Source organism: Pyrgilauda ruficollis, unplaced genomic scaffold (assembly GCF_017590135.1).
Source record: "Pyrgilauda ruficollis isolate IOZ18807 unplaced genomic scaffold, ASM1759013v1 scaffold45, whole genome shotgun sequence".
Classification (NCBI taxonomy): Eukaryota; Metazoa; Chordata; class Aves; order Passeriformes; family Passeridae; genus Pyrgilauda; species Pyrgilauda ruficollis.
Genome location: NW_024526044.1, coordinates 3,166,807 through 3,185,874, shown reverse-complemented (window position 1 = coordinate 3,185,874; position 19,068 = coordinate 3,166,807). Strand labels below are relative to the sequence as shown.

Sequence of the window (19,068 nt, the reverse complement as noted above, 5' to 3'; positions counted from 1 at the left end):
GCACCATGCCTGAGAAACTGCAGGCCACACACAGGCTTGTCAAGCAGGGCAAGGCCTGACAAATTCTATCAGGGCCAAGTTATTTAATACATTGCTTTTACCTTAGACTGCATGAAATGCACAGTTCTCAACTGCTTAGGCCAGGTTTCTGTCAATCAAAACTGTAAAGTGCTTTTAATATCTGCATTGTGTTGTGGGCCTGTTGTGCTGGGAAGGGATCTTCTCTTGTTTGTTAATACAGCCAGCTGGTTGGTAGCTTGCTTTTTTTAACCACTGCTCTGGTGCTTATGTAGTCCTCAAAAATACGGATTTGGCTGCAGTTAACTCGCTTGTCTTACATGGTGCTTAAAAGATGTGGTTTGCACATCTAACCTGTTGAGTTAATAGCAACCTTCAAAAGCTACATAAAGTCCTGTTTCTGAGCTGTTGTTTCACATGAAAAGGTTGGGTACAAGTTTTTACTAAGCAAGTGGCTGCAGTTCCTATGCAGGAAACACATACCATGTCATCTTTTGTTTAACAGAGATCTGGAATAATTTAAATTTCTTGTTACCTGCAATTTTGAAGTTATGCTCTTAGATGTGAACAAACTGCTTTTGAATAGTGTCAGATGGGTTTGTCTAAGATGGCATGAATGTGCATCAGGGAGAGAGAGCATAAGAAGGGTAGACACAAGGAATATGCTGGAATAGAGAGAAAAAGACATTTGTATGTGTTTACATAGGGAATCTGAGAATTAAATGCAAACCACTTGGTTTTCACACACACAATGAGAATGTTTCACTTGGATCAAGTCTTTCATAGCTTCTAAGGTAGAAGTTTTCCAACAAATGAACTGTTCTTTAAAATTGTTTCAGTACAAAGCTTTCAGGTGCTGTCCAGCATTTCCCTGCAGTGTTCATCCCAATTTTCTCCTGTTAATCAAAAACCCTTGTGGGCAAGAAGTTACCTTTTAGTCTTGTGGCTGAATTGTCCCCAGTGAGAGCTGTCTGTGGAACAGGGATGGGGTATTGCAGGTGGCCTCCATGCATACCCAGTTCAGTGAATCTGACCTGCACAACATTAAACGTACACACATTATTTACATGCAACGAAAACCTGACAACCTACATTCAGTAGACTTCATAAATTTCCAACTTAAACAATGCTGTGCTTTATAAAACCTTCAGCCTGGATGAAAACGTGGGCGAGTCCTTCAAATACAAACAGGTAAGTTCAGAGCTGCCAATTAGGGCAAGGTGATACATCTTGGCAAATCCTTTAAGAGGTGGATCATAACGCTTCAGGGGCTTCTTTGTACTTCTTTCAGGAAAAGTAGAACTCGGAAAGGTCTGGGCAGCAACCCTTAATGGTTGTTTACTTTAGGGCTTTTATTATGCATGACTATATGCTGTGTAAAGCTTTCTCTCTTACTCCTCCCCGTTAGTTTGCAAATAACTTACTGATATGTATAAAGCTTGTTTTTTCTACTAATTACTGCTCCAAGACTGCCTGGCTTACAGAGAGAATCTGTTTATAAAATAAAACTTAAGAGATTAGGTAAAAGAAGGTAACCTTCCCACAGTACCAGCCAAGAAACTGCAAATTATGAACTCAATTCTCTCCTGACTTGAGATTTAAAATGTTATGACATAACCTGTAATTGAGGCTAAAAATTACCCACTCACACCAAGGAGCAAAAATAGTAAGACCATCCAAATCTGGTTTCCTGGAAAAGAAAATGCATCCCTTTATGATGTTATGTGACCATTCTTTCCCCAAAAGAGAAGGAATTTAAGGAACAAGAACAGTATTTGAGTGTATTGCCCTGTGGTGCTGGAGCTTTAAAAAATCAGTCCCATTATCCTGGCTGGAAGGAGTTGGCAGGTTTCACTTGTATCATGCAAAACTAAGAGTTTTGTACTAAATACAGGTATGGGTTTGGTTTGTTTTGGCATGGAATGAAAGACAACAGAGAACAAAAAAGATGAAATAGGATGGGAGGTGGTAAAGCACATGAGCAGAACAGGGATTGTGGTGGACGGGAGCAGCTGAAGGTGTGGTATAAACACTGCAGATGTGCTCAGAGCAGTGAATGCCCACTGTCCTGCTCGGGGTGTTAATTTTATCATACACATCACTCCCTTGACATTGCTCTTAGTGCCAGAAAGGAGAACAACACTCCTGTTGTAATTCTAGATCTTTTTAGTTACCTTATGCATTTTTGGCATTTATTAAGTCAAATAGCATGATACAAAGAATTTGCATCAGGGAAAGGTGCACTGCATCATGTAGATTATAGTGATGATGTGAGAAATGAATTTTCTTTGGAAGCTTTTTATTTCTGCAATGGCATCTCCTCCTGAAGTCATGTATGTATAAAGTCCAGTATGTATAAAGTCCAATGAATACATTTTAGTGTATGTAAATTACCAGTTTTTAAGACCAGCATATTTCTGCTGTTAAGAGGGGCATCTCAGCCTCCTGCCCCTGACGGGTTACAGGAATGCTTTATAAATTCTTAGGAACTTTTCAAATGTTTAAGACAACCCGAGGAGAGAGGGGAGCAAAAAGTGAAGTGTGCTATAATTATACTGGCCTAGGGCTATCAATAAAGCTGCACTCTATATTAAACCATGCTGTAAATTTCAAAGAAATGCTTTAAAACATTGGAGTAAAAACCAACCAACCAAAACTAAACACAAACAAATTCCCGAAACACAACCACCACAAACCACTCCAAAACGAACATAAAAACCCCAACAAATAACCCAAAACTTTAAGAAAGGGGGGAGGGTGAATGTCTTAAAAATCTGAGGTGACCTGAAGTTCTGGTTTTATTCATTAAAAAGCAAGTATTGCCTGCAGCTCGCTGCCGGTTCCCAGGGTTGTCCTGGCGCTGTAGCGCTGAGCCCTGCGGCCCCGGGAGCTCCTCCTTTTCCCGGGAGCGCTTCCCTGCCCTTCCCCGAGCCCGGCCGGAGCTCCCGGCGGCGCTGGAAGCCGGGCGGGGGCGGCGAGGGCCCCGAGGGCTTCCCCTGCAGCCCTGAGGCCACACGGAGTAGAGGCCTAAAAAACCACGCTGCTTCTGGATAACAAGGCGTTTATTACAAACCACGCTTTCCAGTGACGAATAAACGTTGTTTATTTGCCCTCTTTGTTCCCGAAACGCTCCGGGGAGGCACCTCCGGCCACAGGAGCGCCCGAGGAGCGGCGGCGCGGAGCCTCCCCCCGCGGCCCCTCACGGCGGGGCCGGGCTCACGTCAGCCGCCGCCGCAGCCTCTCCGCGGGCCCGTCCGTGCTGCATCATCCCGCCTCCCGCCCGCCCTGCCCGGCAGCGTGTGCGCCGCCAGCCGCCGCCCGACCGCCGGCCGCGCCTGTCCCCGCTCCGCGGCCGCCGGGACAGTGGGAACAACCACCCGGGCGAGGGTGAAACAGCACCCGAGCAACGAGCGAACGAGCAGCCTGGAGAGGGTGAACCAGCACCCGGGCGAGGAGTGAACTCGCCACCGGGCGCGCCCCCCGCCCGCCTTCCCTCCTCCCTCCCTTCCTTCCCCTCCCTCCCCTCTTCCTTCCCCTCCCTCCCCGTCCCTTCCTCTCTCCGCCTGGTGCAGCCACCGCCGAGGAGGAGGAGGAGGAGGAACATGGCGAAAGCGGAGCAGGTCCTCAGCCTCGAACCGCAGCACGAGCTCAAATTCAAAGGTACGAGGCGGCCGCCGCCATCCCTCGCCGCCGCTCTCCGCGCCGGGCGAGCGGCGCGGCCGCGCTCGGGGCCCGCTCCCCGGCAGCCATTTTCCGGGGGCCGGGCACCGCCGGCAGCTAAAATGTCCTTCAGCGCCGCGCCCGCCGCCCCGCCGGGGCCCCCTGCCCGCCGCGGAGCCGCCCCAGCCCGCGGGGGTCCGGCCCGCGGGGACGGTGCGGGGGGGGTCCCGGCCGCCGCCTTCCCCGGCCGGCAGCGGCAACACCGGGCTGTGCCCGGCTGACCTTCCCGGGGGCGGCGGCCGGGGAGCGGGGGGGACCCCGCGGAGCAGGGGTGCGTTCCCCAGGCCCCGCCGGGGGTGTGTGCGCGGCCCCGGCCGAAAGATCTGGTGCTGTAATGTAGGACAGCGATGTCCGTGAGGTAGGACTGGGAACCCAGGTGCTACAAACCCTAGGAACGGATAAAGGGCTTAATCAAAAGGCAAAATCAGGAAATTGCTAGCAGTGGAGCTGTTTAAGTGTTCTGCGTGGGTATTCTGTATAGAATCTAGACGGAGGAAGGATGTTGGGAATAAGATAACGAATAAGGGTTTCTTCTGTAATGTGTCCCAGGCACTGTGGGGTTGCAATCGTGTCTCTGGCCAAAAACGCGAGGCCTCTGGCCAGGTGCTGGGCAGCACTTCCTGGCTTTTCTTGCTTATTATTATTATTATAATTTAGCAAGCTGTTTGGCTAAGTAAGTCACGAATAGGCTGGCTGTGCAAAAATTCATCCTTTAAATAAAAGTCTTGAATGGGTTTGGGCTTCCACTGGCACTGAAATTCCTGCCTTGCAGCCTGACAGCACAGCTGTAATACAATATTCTGGGATTACAAATAAGCAATCAGCAAGTTTATTTATGCGACCAGAGTCAGAGGTGTTTTATAGCTTCACTTGATTATCTGGCAAATAAGCTTTTTTTTAAAAAAATGGAGATCTGTTTATTGGCCTCTGGCAAAAATAATACTCCTTTAAAAAAGCTTTCATGTACGTTTTTAAATATAGAGGAGATCTTTACCTGTTTTTATTAGCAAATATATTTGAACTGTTAATACAAAGTGGGTTTTATCAAGCAGCCTGTTAATAAACACTGGGAGGAATGAATATATCTTTGTTGTAAGCTGAAGTTGTTATGGCAGCAGTATCAAACATGCTTAAGAAGGAAACTATTGTTGTTTTGACGTTCTTTGTGTTAAGTATGATTAGATTAAAATCACCTCTTGTTCTGGATAAAATTGCTTTCAGCAAACAAGCAAATCCAAGCTCAGGTGGGCAAAAAGTGGGGCCTTAATTGACGCTGACTTGCTAATGAGACGAAATTGTGGTTCAGGGTTTGTTTTTCTTTCTTTTCTTCATCACAGGTAGATATAAACCTTGCCAGACTCTGTTTTTTCTTGAAGTAATGATAATTTGTCAGGCTGTCTTTCTTTCAGATGAGGTTTTGGGCTAAATAACCAGTAGCCATTGAAGTTAAATCAACTAACCATAGCGCTTTTGGTTGCCAGATCTTTAGCCAGCAACGTGTACTCCTTATAACATAAAATGCTACTTGACTAACTGCAGCTATTAAGTGGCTTAGTTTCAAAGTACACTTTAATATTAATGTTCAAACAGACTTAATGCTGCGGGCAGCATTCATATGCTTTGGCAATACCTCTGCCTTACAGTCCTTTCTAGCAAGCAGTGCTGACCGCTGTCCTTCATTCAGGAAACACCAGGTTGAAGTATTCATGAATAAATTCTGCTCTAAGCATTTCTTGCCCTACTGATCTTGTGATGACATACTGCCTGGTGATAGGGCTGAAATGATATTGTTACCTTTGTAAATAGTTGCATTTGTTTCCAGAGTGTTCCTTGGCCCCGTACAAGTAGATCCAGGCTGACAGAGGTCATGGAGCTGCTGACTGGTACAGGCATCCTTATGGTGTGTGCTGAAAGACATGGTACTCAATGTAGGAAACAGAGAGTGGGCTGTAAACTTAATACTGGAAATGGTGAAGGGCTGAATCCAAATGCAGACAGGTAGAAAAAGCAGAAAATTGTTCGCCCTGATGCTGTTGAAAGGCTCTGTGTAGCTCTTCAGTATAAAATTTAGAGGGAGGTAGGATCTCTGGAATAATATAGTGAATAAGGATGTCTTCTATAATATGTCCCAGTCACTTTGGGGTTGCAGCCATGGCCTGCACTTTCACTTCTTAAGGGTTGAAAACCATTTTATAGAAGCTTTTGTAGCCCCTTGGTTTTGCAGTGAATCTCATAAAATCATTTGGTGCTCTGTTTCAAAATACTGTGCTTGTGTCTCGTTTGAAAAAAAAATATCAAAGGAGTTTTTCATGCTGGAATTTTTTTTCACAGCATGTGAACATGAGCAGGGGTTGTCTTTCCTCCCGCCTCGCATCTCCTACAGCAGAGCACACATGCTCCAAAATAGCATCAGCGTGTGCTGTGCTGAAATGCAGCTGTGAGTCGTGGGAGGCAGGACACCATTAGGTGGCTGAAGGTGCCCACTTCTTGCCCTGGTCTCTGATGCCGTGTGAAATAGGAGCTTCACTGGCTTGCCAGTGACTTCCTCCACTTCTTGGTCATTGTAGGCTTGCAAAAAAATTATCCAGCTAAAGGTTTACAGCTCAGCATTTACTGGTAATAAATGGTGAAAAAGAACGTTGTAGTTGGTGTACGTGACATTTACATTTATGTTTCCCTTTCTTCTTTTTTTCAGTCTAAGAGATGACATTAATCTGCCAGTAATTTGTTACATTTGGGGCTCTGACTTTAAGAATTGCTAGGTTTAAACCTGAACAAGGATGTGGAATTGTGCTGCAGGATGCCTCCTGCACCTCACAGGAAGACTGCCCACCGAGGCTGATCTGTCTTTTCACCATATGTGCCCACCAGGACTAGAGATCGGCTGTTTAATGTCAGCAAGTAAAATTGTGTTAAAATATAGCATATTTTAGGACTCCCCTGGGTTTGTAGTGTTTGAGATGCTGCTGCATGTTTGCAGACATGGGGTGCTGGGGCAGTGTTGCTCAGGAGGGGTGGCACAGATGGGAGGTGGCAGAGGCTGAGGGACATTTTGGTGGTTTCTGGAGGTTTGCTCCAGGTTAGGCTGGACTTATGACTCAGCACTCTGTCCGTGCTCCCCAAGTGGCTCCCGGCAGTACTGCCAAGCAGGGATTAGTGCCTTGCTAAACTCTGCAGGTCGTGCCAGTTGGAAATGCAGGTTCCTGTCCCCATTATGTGATCCTGGACCTATGCAATATGTCACTGTGTAGCTTTGCTTTCTGCTAAGGGCACAACAATGAACCAGAGCAGCCGATCCTCTCCGCTGCTAACAGAGCAAATTCATCCCTGACCTGGGGCTGTCACCTCTCACTGGCTCAGGGACAAGTCCTGGCTACCTCAGAGCTGCAGCCCAAAGGTGTGGCCTCGGCCTGTGTCAGTGTACTCAGTCCAGCAGTGCATCTGCAGCATTGAAATGTTCAGAATTTATTGTTTAGCCCCAGTCCTGTGCAGTTTGTGTTTCCATGGTGGGGTGGCTGCTGCTCCCTACTGAGTCACTCTGTGTTCCTCCAGGTCAGCCTGAGTAAACTCCAGCCAGATCTGCTCATTGCAGTGGGGTGTGCAAAGCCTCCTGTGTCTGACAGGAATATCCCGTTCCTACCAGATACCAGGCTAAGGCTCTTCAGTCCAACAGGCCAGTAACATTTGGGATGTGAGATTAGTGTTTGCTGAAGCTGCAGTTGCCAAGTCTCAGAAGAGAGGTGAAGGGCATGTGGACTATTCACTTATATCTCAGTCCCTGTCCCGATCCATTGGGATTGGTTAAATCACTCCTGCACTGAAGGTATTGGGAGGAATTTGACTTTGTGCTCATTCTCTCCTGTATTGGATAAATAGGAATTTCTAGTCACAGTTTAAGAATGTAAAATAGTGACATTATTGTGAGTACTTGGCTGTTTAGGACAATTTAACATGCATCTTTTAAGCTGAACATTTATATGCTCTTTTCTTTAAACTCTTAGAGCCCTCCTGGTATTCACAGCAGAATGGCAGCCAGTACTAGGATTTCTTTACTCTTTGAAGGCTGCTGTGCCAATGGCTGTCTGCTTTCCTGCTGAAAAATGTACCAGCCCTTGCTTCCCTTTGTCTGGCCTGATTCCAAGTCAAGTTATTGTTACCACATTAAATATGGGTAAACCTTTACATCTCTCTACATATTTGAATTTAATTATCAAATCATAGTCTTGAAAAGAGGACATTGTATTTAAATAACAGGCAGGCTTCCTAAATCTACACAAATTTATCCTAAAATCCTAGTTATCAAAGAAAATCAGTATTTTTCTTGTGCAGTTAATATTGCACTCACTTTTCTTGCAGCTTAGCTAAAATCAATAACTTATTCTATTAGACATTTGTTTAGTTGCACAGACCTGCTGCATCTCACCGAATTACTCTGATTTCACATGCTCCATTGGTTTTATAATTAATTCATCACTTTGCATAGTCTCTTCACTTTAGAAGAGAGGTGTTAGGAGGGAAAAAAATGGAGGTAAGAGAGAGTTGTGATGCATTGTGAATTTCTTCTAACACATCTCTTTTTTGAAAGGTGGAATAAGTTGAAAATTGTGCTTCTCTTGAGCTTCCTTAATCTGATGTCCTGTACACCAGAGACACAACACTCAACAGCTCCACTGGGAAAGGAGAAAGGAATTGTACATGTGGGACTAACAGAAATTTGAAACTTTGAATAGGGTGGTTGGAGCACCAAAGAACAATTGAGACGTGTGAAGCTGTCAAGGAGGTTTTAACTGCATTTTCTGTTAAATTTAATTAATGTATTTAGGTCTCCCAAGACTATTTCCAAAAATACCACAATCTCCTTGAAGGCTTTGGTCAATGTGATTTACGGGTTAAGGACTTTTGAATCATTTTGTACTGCACAGATTTTAAGAATTCCAGTTGAAGTTATGAGCATTAATAGGATCAAAGTATTACTATTTCAGGGAAAGACCTAATGCAGTGATAAAATTTGTCACTTGGCCATTGCTTCTCTTAGTTTTGTGGGATTTTGTGTTTTGAATGTGGTCAACTCCTTGCCTTTACTGGACAAAATGGGCCACGTACATTCACAACTTCCTGTTCCTTGGGAATCCTGTGTTTGTCCATGGATTTTCAGCTCACTTTGAGCTGTGGAACTGTTGTAATGATACGTGAAAAAGTTTTTCAAGTTTGTTATTTAAAGCTCATCAGGATGGCAGCCTGCCAGGCTGATTTGGTCGCTGTGATGTGACCTCTATTCATCACTTCAGAAGATATATCTGATAACAGATTATATTGAAAATACAGATGGAAGGGGTGGCTCTCTCAACTCCTGGGAGCATGGCTATCGTGGCAAAATGAAGACACAGTTAATGTGTCAGAGTGGATGCAGGTTCACACTGGTACTTAGCAGTAAATTGTATTTACCAGCTGCTGCCCTGCATGCCATGTGCAGAGTCCTGTCACCCGTGAAAGGAATATAGAGTAGAAATTTATACAGCAGTTCCTGATAGTGCCTCCTCATTGGAATAAATTATTACCTATTTTTCCTCACGGTGCAAGATTCATAAATTAAAAACTTACCAGTAATCGTGTAATGCCTTATTTCTTTTACAATAGGTTAGCTGCCATTAAATACAAGAGTGAATTCTGTTTAATTGCTCTTTATTCAGAATTAGGATTGTAAAAATTCAAGTACAAGCCTTTAAATAGATTGTCAGATCTGTTTTGAAACTCAGCTGGAAAAAAGGCATCATCACCATAGCAAATGATCCAACTTCATGAGCTCAGGTCAGCTTACATCTATGAACAAATACCCAATTTTAATAGCAGCTTAATTTGTTCTATGCAGGCAGCTCTGGAAGGTATTGATTGCATCAAATGAGTTTTGGATCAGATGAGCAACTTCTACATATGTTATAATGCAATTTTTGTAGGAAACTGGGCGAGGGAGGGTTTGTCTTGTTTCTGAGTGCCTCTGAGCACAGCTTTCTGCCCAGCTGAGGCAGTGCAGGAATCAAATGACCCTTGCTAATTCTGCTCACATCTTGCAGTCACACTCATTTTCTACTATCTTGTTACCATATTGGTCTTATGTTTGCTGCCTGCTGGGAACAGCTAATAACTACTGAATGCATTTCATAGTTGGTACAATAACAGCCTCTTTACTTTCTCTGTCAGTGTGGCTGCTTGGCTTTGAAAGCCTTATTGATGGTGTTTGCAACAGTTCTGTTTGTGGTGACAGCTGTTGTTTCAGACTTAAATTTCATCTTTGTATTTGTAAGAAACGTGATCTTTAACATTATCATCTTGCTGCACTTGTTGTTTTGTTGGGGTTTTTCTGCAAGTAAATCTCACTGATTAGGTCAGGAGCTCTTCCCACTTAGAGCCCTCTCCCCTCTGGATGAGGAACTGGCACCGGTGTGACAGTTCCTACCACAACATTGAATGTCCTTTGTCTTCCTGTGTGATGACCAGAGGCAGAAAGAAAGCTTATTTTACATACATATATGAATATTTAACTACCAGTTTTTCCAAGCTAGGGGTTAGATTCATGCTAAGTCTCTTCCTCTGGCATTTGACCCAGTATTTTTTCAATATATAAACCCTTGCAGTGCTTTGTAGACCAAGATGTCTGTAGAGCCATATAAGATACTTTCTGAGATGCCTGGGATGTTGTTGAGTTTAAAATTTGGCCTGCTGGGCAACCTTTTGTGAAGAGGGATTTGTGCCGTGGGTCTGGAGCAGCTGTCACAGTCCTTGCTGTCACTGGCAGTGTGTGCAGAGCAAATCCCCATTGCCCTGTGTGATTCAGGGCAGGGTAGGGGTGCACAGCTGCCCTGGTTGTGGTTGTGTGTTCACACCAGCAGCACAGCCCACACTGAGCTCTGTTAGAGCTGTTCTGAAAGTTGCTCAGTTCAGCTGGAATTCTCCTGGCCTCAAACACATTTGTACAGATTGGGTACTGCTGCTGCCTGCAGTACTTACCCCACGTTATTATAAATACTTCATGAAAATAATCTCTTTACTAAACTACTTTAGTGTCTAGTTCTCTGAGCTGTAAATGAAGTCCCTCATACCATGGTGCATGGATTAAAGATTTTATCATTCTAAATTTAATTCTGTTTTCTTGGTTGGTTTCCACGAGGGGTGGAAAAATAGAGAAGGAGGAGGTTTGCCTGGTGATCCAGTTATTTAGGATGCAGATTATAAAATCATGTAGGTGTGGGGATCACTATGGAGCCAAATCTTATGTTTTTGCAAGCAATTTAAGAGACAAATTAGTTGTGCTTGTAGAAGGCATGTCAAATGACTATATAATTCTTTTAAGAAAAAAAATTGCACTTTCTTGTTTTTCCCAAGACTGCTACTTTTTTCATCACACTAGTTAGCTTCATCCTTGCTGGTGCTTCTGATGTTTCTGCCAGCAGTTCACCCTCTCCCTTGTGCAGTTTCATGTTTGTTGTCTGTTGATATTTGCAGTTAGTGCTTCTTGTGATATGTGAATTAACAATATATTGTGTTTTCTCAAAACGTTTGCGTTTCCTCTGGATTGTGATTTCTCATCTTCTGGCTTTTTTATATTTTTACCAGACTAGGAGCAAAGATCTAAGAGCAGTAACATTTTTTTCCCCCCTTAATTTTTGTGTAGCTGGTTTTACACCGTGCTTAGTGATGTCATACATTGGTGCAGATGATCACAGAATCATGGAATTGTTTAGGTTGGAAAAGACAGAAGTTTAGGCTTGAAGAACACAACTTGACATTTGTTTCTTGTTCTATGCCACACATATAAACTGTCAGATTTTTTTTTTCTGATTAAGTTTTCTCGCTGCTTCTGGCTAAATTTCTGATTTTGTTTTGGTTTTTTTCCTTTTGGTCTTGAAAGTACAGTTAATAGGCTGTTTTCAAGTAGCTCCCCTGAAATATATCTTGTAAAGTCAGGATTCCTTCCTTTTTTTGTAGCCATAAATAGTGTTCCACTGCCTATTTTATGTGGCTTGGTTTTTGTTTTTTTAACTTATTAGAAAAGCAGCTATTCTTTGTGCATCCCCAGAATATCTAATTGTGTTTGTTTCTTCTGGTATTTTCGACTTATGCACAGTTTTGCACTTTAAAATATTTGCTCATTTGCTATTTAAGTTGCACATCAAATTTCTCTATTTGAGGAGTGAACGTAAAATTAGAGTAGTTAAGTTGCTCCTTCCCTAACATTTTGGTATGCATTTGAAATGGAGATTAGTGATGAAATTAGACCAGGAAAAAATCACTTAAGAAGGAAAAGTGTAGCTTGGATTGGTGATTAAAATCAGGATGGTTCTTCCAGGGAAACATTTTACATTGACTTCAGTCTTCAGCAGTGTTTTTGTCGGGGAGGTTTGCACATCAAGGCTTCATTGCTCTGTTGCTGCATCCCCACTTCTCCTGGGAGCCTGGTCTTTGTTTTTGTCCTTTTCATAGCCCATGGATGGAGCTCCAGGCTGTGTGCAAAAAGGACATGTCTTATCTAAGTGAATCTGGCTACATCATGGTTATTGAAAGAGATGAAGCTGCTGTCCCAGTGTTTCCTGAGCTGTTTTCATACCTGGACAGAGTTGGTTCATGTGATATTTGTGTGCAGAATGAGCAAGGTAATGCAATCTCTTTGGCACTCGGTCCTGAAAGGATCTGAAAGCGCAGCTGATACACCTCTGAAAGCTCACCAGGGCTGCTCAGTCTCTTCTTCGTGCAAGTGTGTGCAGAAATCTGGTTTAACTTTGTGATGCAGAGAAGAGATTTCATGTTGTGTGATTTTGTCGCTGAAGTTTGCTGTAGGTAATGTTTGGGTGTAGAAAAAAATCTGAAGAGATCAATTGGGAAAAAACAAGTGCCTCTGGTACCAAAATTATATGAAGGACATATTCTTCTACTTCTCTTGGCAAGCTTATGTGTGGCCTCTCGGTTCTTACAGCTGTGAAGTCAGACTGTTAATGATCCTCTGAGGGATAAAAGGTGACAAAAATTACATACTAACAGATACCCTGAAAATAGTCTTCAGTCTCATATTTGTTTGGTGTTTGGGCTTTTTTCCCAATTAAGCATAAGGCATGCTCTGAGAAAAATAGTTTATGCTAGAGTAGGCCAGGGAAGGACACTGATTAATCCATCTAAATGGAGTAACTTACTGCCAACCTTGCTCCAACTTTGGCATCTGAATCATGTAATTTTGTTGGGTTTCTACATTCTTTTTTTTTTTTTTTCCCTCTTAGGTCACTTTATTGATTGCATACTTCTTAAAAAAAATTGCTCCACTGCATCAGCTATTGCATAGGGAGTGATGTGGATGTTGCTTCTATTTTTGCAATACTTTTTCATCCAGGCATCCGCTGTTTGACACAGCAGAAGTGGAAGGGACCACTCCCCTCCTGTCACTTTGTTTCAAGGGCTCTTTTGGGTGAGGAGGTGGGTGCTGGGAGTAAAGATGTTGATTCTGCAGGGCTGGGGGTTTGTAGCTAATTCTTTTAAAATCTGAGCTGAGGTCAAAAGGTTGGCATGTGGTTTACACAAGGATTTTTTTTTTTAAATAATTACCAAATTTGGGGGATTTGGGTTGTCTCAGTGAGTTACTTGTGAAATCAGATATTTATGCAACACAGGCTCTTCTTGCTTCTGATTTTTTGGCTTCTTTGATTTCAAAAGTTGCGGATGCTCACTTAATTATGAGAGTCTCCAGAGCCAGATGATGATGATGATTAAACCTTGGCACACGGTACTTTTTAAAACACTAATCTTCACAAGATTCTGTGTGATTAGGTAAGTATTCTCCTTACTTGACAGAGAGGGAAACTATAAGGGTCCAAACCTGCTTCTGTTTTGGAGTTGCTGTCAACTCTTAAGGTTCTTAATAGCAGAAGATCAAGTCCTTAAGTGATTTGTCTAAAGACAAGTAAGGTGGTGGGAGAGTTTGATTGGATCTTGGGTGTTCTTGATTCTCAGGCACCTGGCTGATAGCTCAAGATGTCTTGCTTGACATTTCAGCTCTTTTCATTTTAGTGTTTATCTTCAAAGGTCATCAGCTTTATGTATGACTTTAAAAGAAGTGTGTGCAGTAAGTCAGGGTCTTCACCTGTTATTGAGCCCTCTTGCACATCACTACTGATTTTATTTTGCCTGTCTCTCTAATGCTGACAGACATCCACAAAAAGAAAATGGGAGAGCCCATGGAAATAAAATGAAATCACTTGGTGTTGTCAGAGGCAGTAAAGGAACTGAGAAACCTCTTGGATGTGAAGATGAGAAAAGTTGCAGGTAGAAGTATTGAACTGATCAGATGGAGAGATGGATATGGTGGCTGTTTGGTGGTGCTGACACCTCTCTCTAGAGCAGGGCAAGGGGCATCTCAGTTTGAGGGGCTGATAGAGCTGGGGGAGGCACTTAATGCTGTGGGAGAAGGGCCAGTGTAGGGTGTGGGGTGGGAAAGGGATGAGTATCATGTTCAGCCCCCATCCTTTCCCCTCACACAGGGCCAGTGTGGCTCTTTCACTGATTAATTACTGCTCCGTGTGGAAATCTACCAGTCACATGTAGGATTTGGGCTCTTGAGAACAGTCACAAAACAATTTAGGTTTCCCCTCTATTGCTTTCCACCATCTCCCTTATTAAAGATTCTTCAGTTACCTTTCTATGGCTGATTAATGTGTCAGGTGATTAATGACTTTCATCTGACACATCAGTGGGATTAAACCATGGTGAAATACATCCTTCCCCTCCTATTATTGCATTCCACTGCTTTCCACAAAGGAAGTACAAGAGAGGTTATCTCATGAGAAGCTCTGCCTGTATTTCTGGCTGTTTCCAATTACCTTGCTGTTGGATACATGTCTGTGGTGAGCTGCAGTTGCAAAAGTTGTTTAGGGGAAGATGCTGAAAGTGCATCTAAAACACTCTGGGAATAACATGGGCAACTTGATAAGTGCTTATTCTTAGTCTTGTGGATCAATGGTTGCCAGTTGTATCAAGTGTTTGTGCAGTGCTTTTCTTTGAAGAGTTCACTACATTTTTTAGGAATGCCTAGCTTTTAGCAGATGAGAATTTGCATTAAATTCAGAAAAAAATGATGAATGTGCCTTAATTACTTTCAGCAGCTATGCCAGCACTACAAGTGTGCCTGCAGCACGTATGCCCAGATGTGCTTGCAAGCTTTAACCTGCAACTGTGAGACCTTAAATTTGCAGGATGCTGTGCAGGAAGATGCAGTTTCCCTGATGCCAGGTCTGAGTGCTGCTCATTCTGGCTGAAAACTGATTCTCCTTTTTCTCTTCCCCACTGCCCCCTCCCTCTCTCTGGTAAGTGGATTAATTTCCAGCCCCAGCAGCTCCTTGGCTCTGCTCTTGGCCCATGCAGAGGAAGCACAGTGCAACTTGCACAGGCAGCTGGTGGAGATGAGAGGCCAGACCACCTCCCCTTTCAGCAGTGAGATGGACTCATGCAGGAATTAAGCAGCCCTGTGGCCCACCTGATGTGTGTAGTTAATTATAAAGATGTAGTGATAATTGCAGGTACAGATCTGCAGAGGACTGTCCCTGCTGGGTTTGAACGTTCCTGCCCAAGCCTGTGCCATCAAAGCTTTCCCTCTGCTGGCACTTATGCTAAATTCCTTCATGTGCCAAACAGCATGAGGACTGATTATTTGCCCTGCCAAAGCATGGAATTTTGGTTAAGGTGAGGATGGTTGTATTTAGATATAGTACAAATGATGTGGCTGTGTAACGTGGTTTCTTTGAGGAGCAAGTAGCAAGGAACTCACAGCGAGTACTGTGCTCATCAAAAAGTTATCAGCCTGGATTTGCTGAAACAATTATGGGCAATTTCTATTGCAGTGAGGGTTATTTAAAATTTAAATAGAGTTGACATCATGTTCTTTTGACCTAATTCCCAGACTTTTTTATCATTACTAAAATGGTGTGGGGTATTACAATGCTATACTCTGCAGAATGGCTCTCTAAGGAAAGGTTGATACAGCACTGGTGTTTGAATAGGAAATGGGCTGTGGAAAATTCTGAGGTAACATTGTGATCTTCAAAGGTGAAGGGTTGGATTTGTGGGTGAAAAGCCACAGTTCAGAAATAACCCTGCTGAAAAGTAGTCCTATGAAAAACCAGGATGCCTCATACTGTTTGTTGTTTTATGAGTATAGAAGGTGATGTTTCTTTTCCTTTCAATAATACTGCTAGTTTGTGTATCACTAGATGCCCACTTTGCATTAACATGAGTTGACTTTATTTTGGCAGGAGAAAGTCACCGAGCCCTTGTGGAGTATTTCAGACTTTCAGCACCAAATTCAATTTATTGCATTCTTCCATGATCCCATGACAACCCCGTGTCAGATGATACATGTTCAGACCATGTTTCCCGTAACTTTGTCCTTGGGATGACACCAGTGGCATTCTTCTCATGATCTTTAAAAAACACGTAAGAAAATCAGTTAGGATGATTTTAAAGAGCAAATTGTCATTTGGAAAGCACCCTGCCTTAGTAAGAGTTCCACTTATCTAGAAATATTATTATGAGCAATTGAAAAACATTCAAAACAAAATAATGTGATTAAGTAAGGGTTGTGGGTTTTAAGAGTCAGTCTTCACTTGCTGCTTTCACCCAAGGACCATCCAGATGCAGCAGTCTGGCTCAACTGTGCTCTCAGCCCACCTTGGGAGTACAAGCATTGTCCAGGTGTTGCATAAACTTGTATAAATAGTCCATCCACTTGTAATGAGGACAAAGTTACCAGAAATATTGTAGAGTATTTTCTCTTACTGTAGTTGGGTATGATTCCCAATGTCTTAATGCCTTGCACTGGAAAATGAAGCTGCAGGGTTGATGTGCATCTCCTATGACTGTTAATGCCCACACCAGCTTTATCTGCAGTAATCAAATCCAGATGTTGAAAGCAAAGGTGTATCTCCAGTGCAGAATTAGCTTGTGTCTCTCCTGGGGTGAGTTCTTCCACATACAACCTCCCCAAAAACCTGTAACTTTGGCTGTAGTAATCCAACAACAGGCGACCAAGATTTCATTTCAGCGCAAGCTGGCAGTCCATGGGCCTTGCTCTTAGAAGGCAGGCCAGCCAAGTGATAATATTTCACTGCCATGCCCCAGTTACCCCGAGTAATACCCTGTGGTCTGTTTATTTTTTTACTTCAGGAGACCTTAATTGGCACGTTAATCCTGCATTTGCCTGCTGTGTTTTGTTTTGCTGCAGAGTTTGAACAGCAGTGCCATAAGAATGAGTGTGCTTGCCCACAGGTTTGCTGGAAGCAGATGTCAGCCTTCTAGTGCAGTTGTGGTGGTTGTAAAACCTGTAACTGGGGGGAAATGTAGCTAAAGAAACTGTTTAGGGTTTAGTGGACAGAACAGAAGAGGAAACACAAAGCAGACAAGAAGAAATTAGTTCCGTCTGCTGAAAGGTTTTGCTGCCAAATATTTTGGTGTGATCTATGTTAGCAATAAGTAACTCCATTTGGAATTATTTTCCACACAGAATTGTTGTCGTATTGCTATTTCAAACAGCAGCTCTGTGCTGGGGCACACAAATCCCGCACACATTCATGGATCAGCCAAGTAAAAACATGGCATTTCCCCCAGGAAATCTATCCCAGCATGCAGACCAGTAAAGTACTACTGAGGATGCAGCTGCAGATGAAGGGCTTTGTACAGCCAACCCTCCCCCTGTGCTGGAACAGCTCAAGCTGTAATTTTTTAGTAGAAACACATCCTTATTGCATAGGCATCCTATAATTTCTTCTGAAATGTTAGATACCTCTCTGTTAGGGCTGTTTTGAAGATCTGTTGCTGTCCTTACACACCTAAATGTTTGCTGGATTTTTCTGATGGTTTGGCTTGTTTAATTTCTTTACCAACTCGTGGCTGCTTCTGGCCAGTTATTTTCCATTAGCCTAAAGTCTCTCCGTGCGTGCAGAATACAGAGAAAACTTTACAGCTGTGTTTCATTCTCTTTCACATCTCAGTGACCTGTGCCTGGTGAAACCTTTGCCATGGGATCCAAAAATTTTATTCCTTCAGATTTTTTGGCTCCTGTTGCATTGCAGAGCTGGTTTGCTCAGGGTGCAGACAGAAGTGGTGCTGCCTTGTTGTCTGGTTAGGGTTATTATGTGTGTGATTGTTATGAGGCTTTTTCCCTTCTAATTACTTTAAACAAATTGGATCTAGGATAGAGGTTGCAGGACTGTAGTACTGTTACAGCTGGATTAAATATTGTCTTAGGAGTCAAATTTGTGTAGAATAAGAAGCAAACTTAAATTGCATCAAGGCATCCATGTGGGAGAGGAGGGTGGTGGAATGCTGCCTGCATTTTTAATTTTTTTATCATCATCATTCACCCTTTTTCAATTTTAGGGTTGCCATTTCTGCAAGGAAAAGTTGGGTGCTTTTTTACTGATTTGCTTTTACTCCTGAGGACAAATGAAGGTATTTTATTCAGGCATCAAATTAATCACTTCTATGGAGAAGACAGTTGATCAAAGTGTGGTTATATTTCTTTTAATTTTGCTTCTTTACCGTCTGTGAAGCACTGTGGTTGTGTGCTACCTGTCTGATTTATCAGTGTCTTGTAGGAAATCAGCCTTTCTTCTGCCTGAGGGATTTGGGAGTTTCAATTAGGTAGGGAGCCTGAGAGAAAAGGATTTGCCTGCACTTGGTTTTGCAGAACTTGACAATGGTTTGATTTTGGCTTTGCTAATATGGAAATCTTTGCCAGTGCGCTCAGTGTCTAAAAATTTTCCTATTTCCACATGGTTATTTCCTGTCCTGGGTGAGGTAGGCTACATTATTTCTTCTGGTTTATAATTTCTAGTTGCCAAGACAGTTTATAAAAAAAATAAAAAAACTTGGTAGGCAAAAGGAGATGCACCCTGCTTGCTTGTCTTGCTGTTTTTGATGTGGCATTCCTGAATACCTGGTGGAATCCTGGTTCTCTGGAGGTCCAGCTTCATGTGCAGATGGATCTGTGGTAGTCCTTGGTTCCCATTCCTTGGTTAACAAACTGTACTGTACTCACTGCTTATCATCTACAGCATGGGTATATGTGGTATCTCTGCTAGCCTGGGCTTCTGTGCCTAGAATGGAGCAACTGTGACACAGCAGGGAATTTGGCATCCTTTGAATGCCATGTTGTGGTGTTGGCACAATGTGTGAATGATTTCCCCCTTTTGTTTTGCTGTTAATGATGAGTTCTTGGGCTGGGGCCTGGATGCAGCCTCAGCTTTGCGTGCACAATTATCTGTACATGCTGCAGATGGAAATTGAACATCTAATTAC

The 19,068-nt window shown here is 43.2% G+C and overlaps 1 protein-coding gene across 3 annotated transcripts in view; it reads left to right on the top strand.

Annotated features, from left to right (window-relative positions):
* Positions 1-3,079: 3,079 nt before the first annotated feature.
* Positions 3,080-19,068, top strand: part of VAPB (VAMP associated protein B and C) — a 33,314-nt gene continuing 17,325 nt past the window's right edge. Inside the window, exon 1 of one of the 3 annotated variants that reach the window (XM_041478394.1) lies at positions 3,080-3,678. In XM_041478394.1, the coding sequence (XP_041334328.1) occupies positions 3,621-3,678 (58 nt within the window). In that variant the 5' untranslated portion in view covers positions 3,080-3,620. The remainder of the gene's footprint in view (positions 3,679-19,068) is intronic. The other 2 variants (XM_041478395.1, XM_041478393.1) reach the window with 2 other exon arrangements.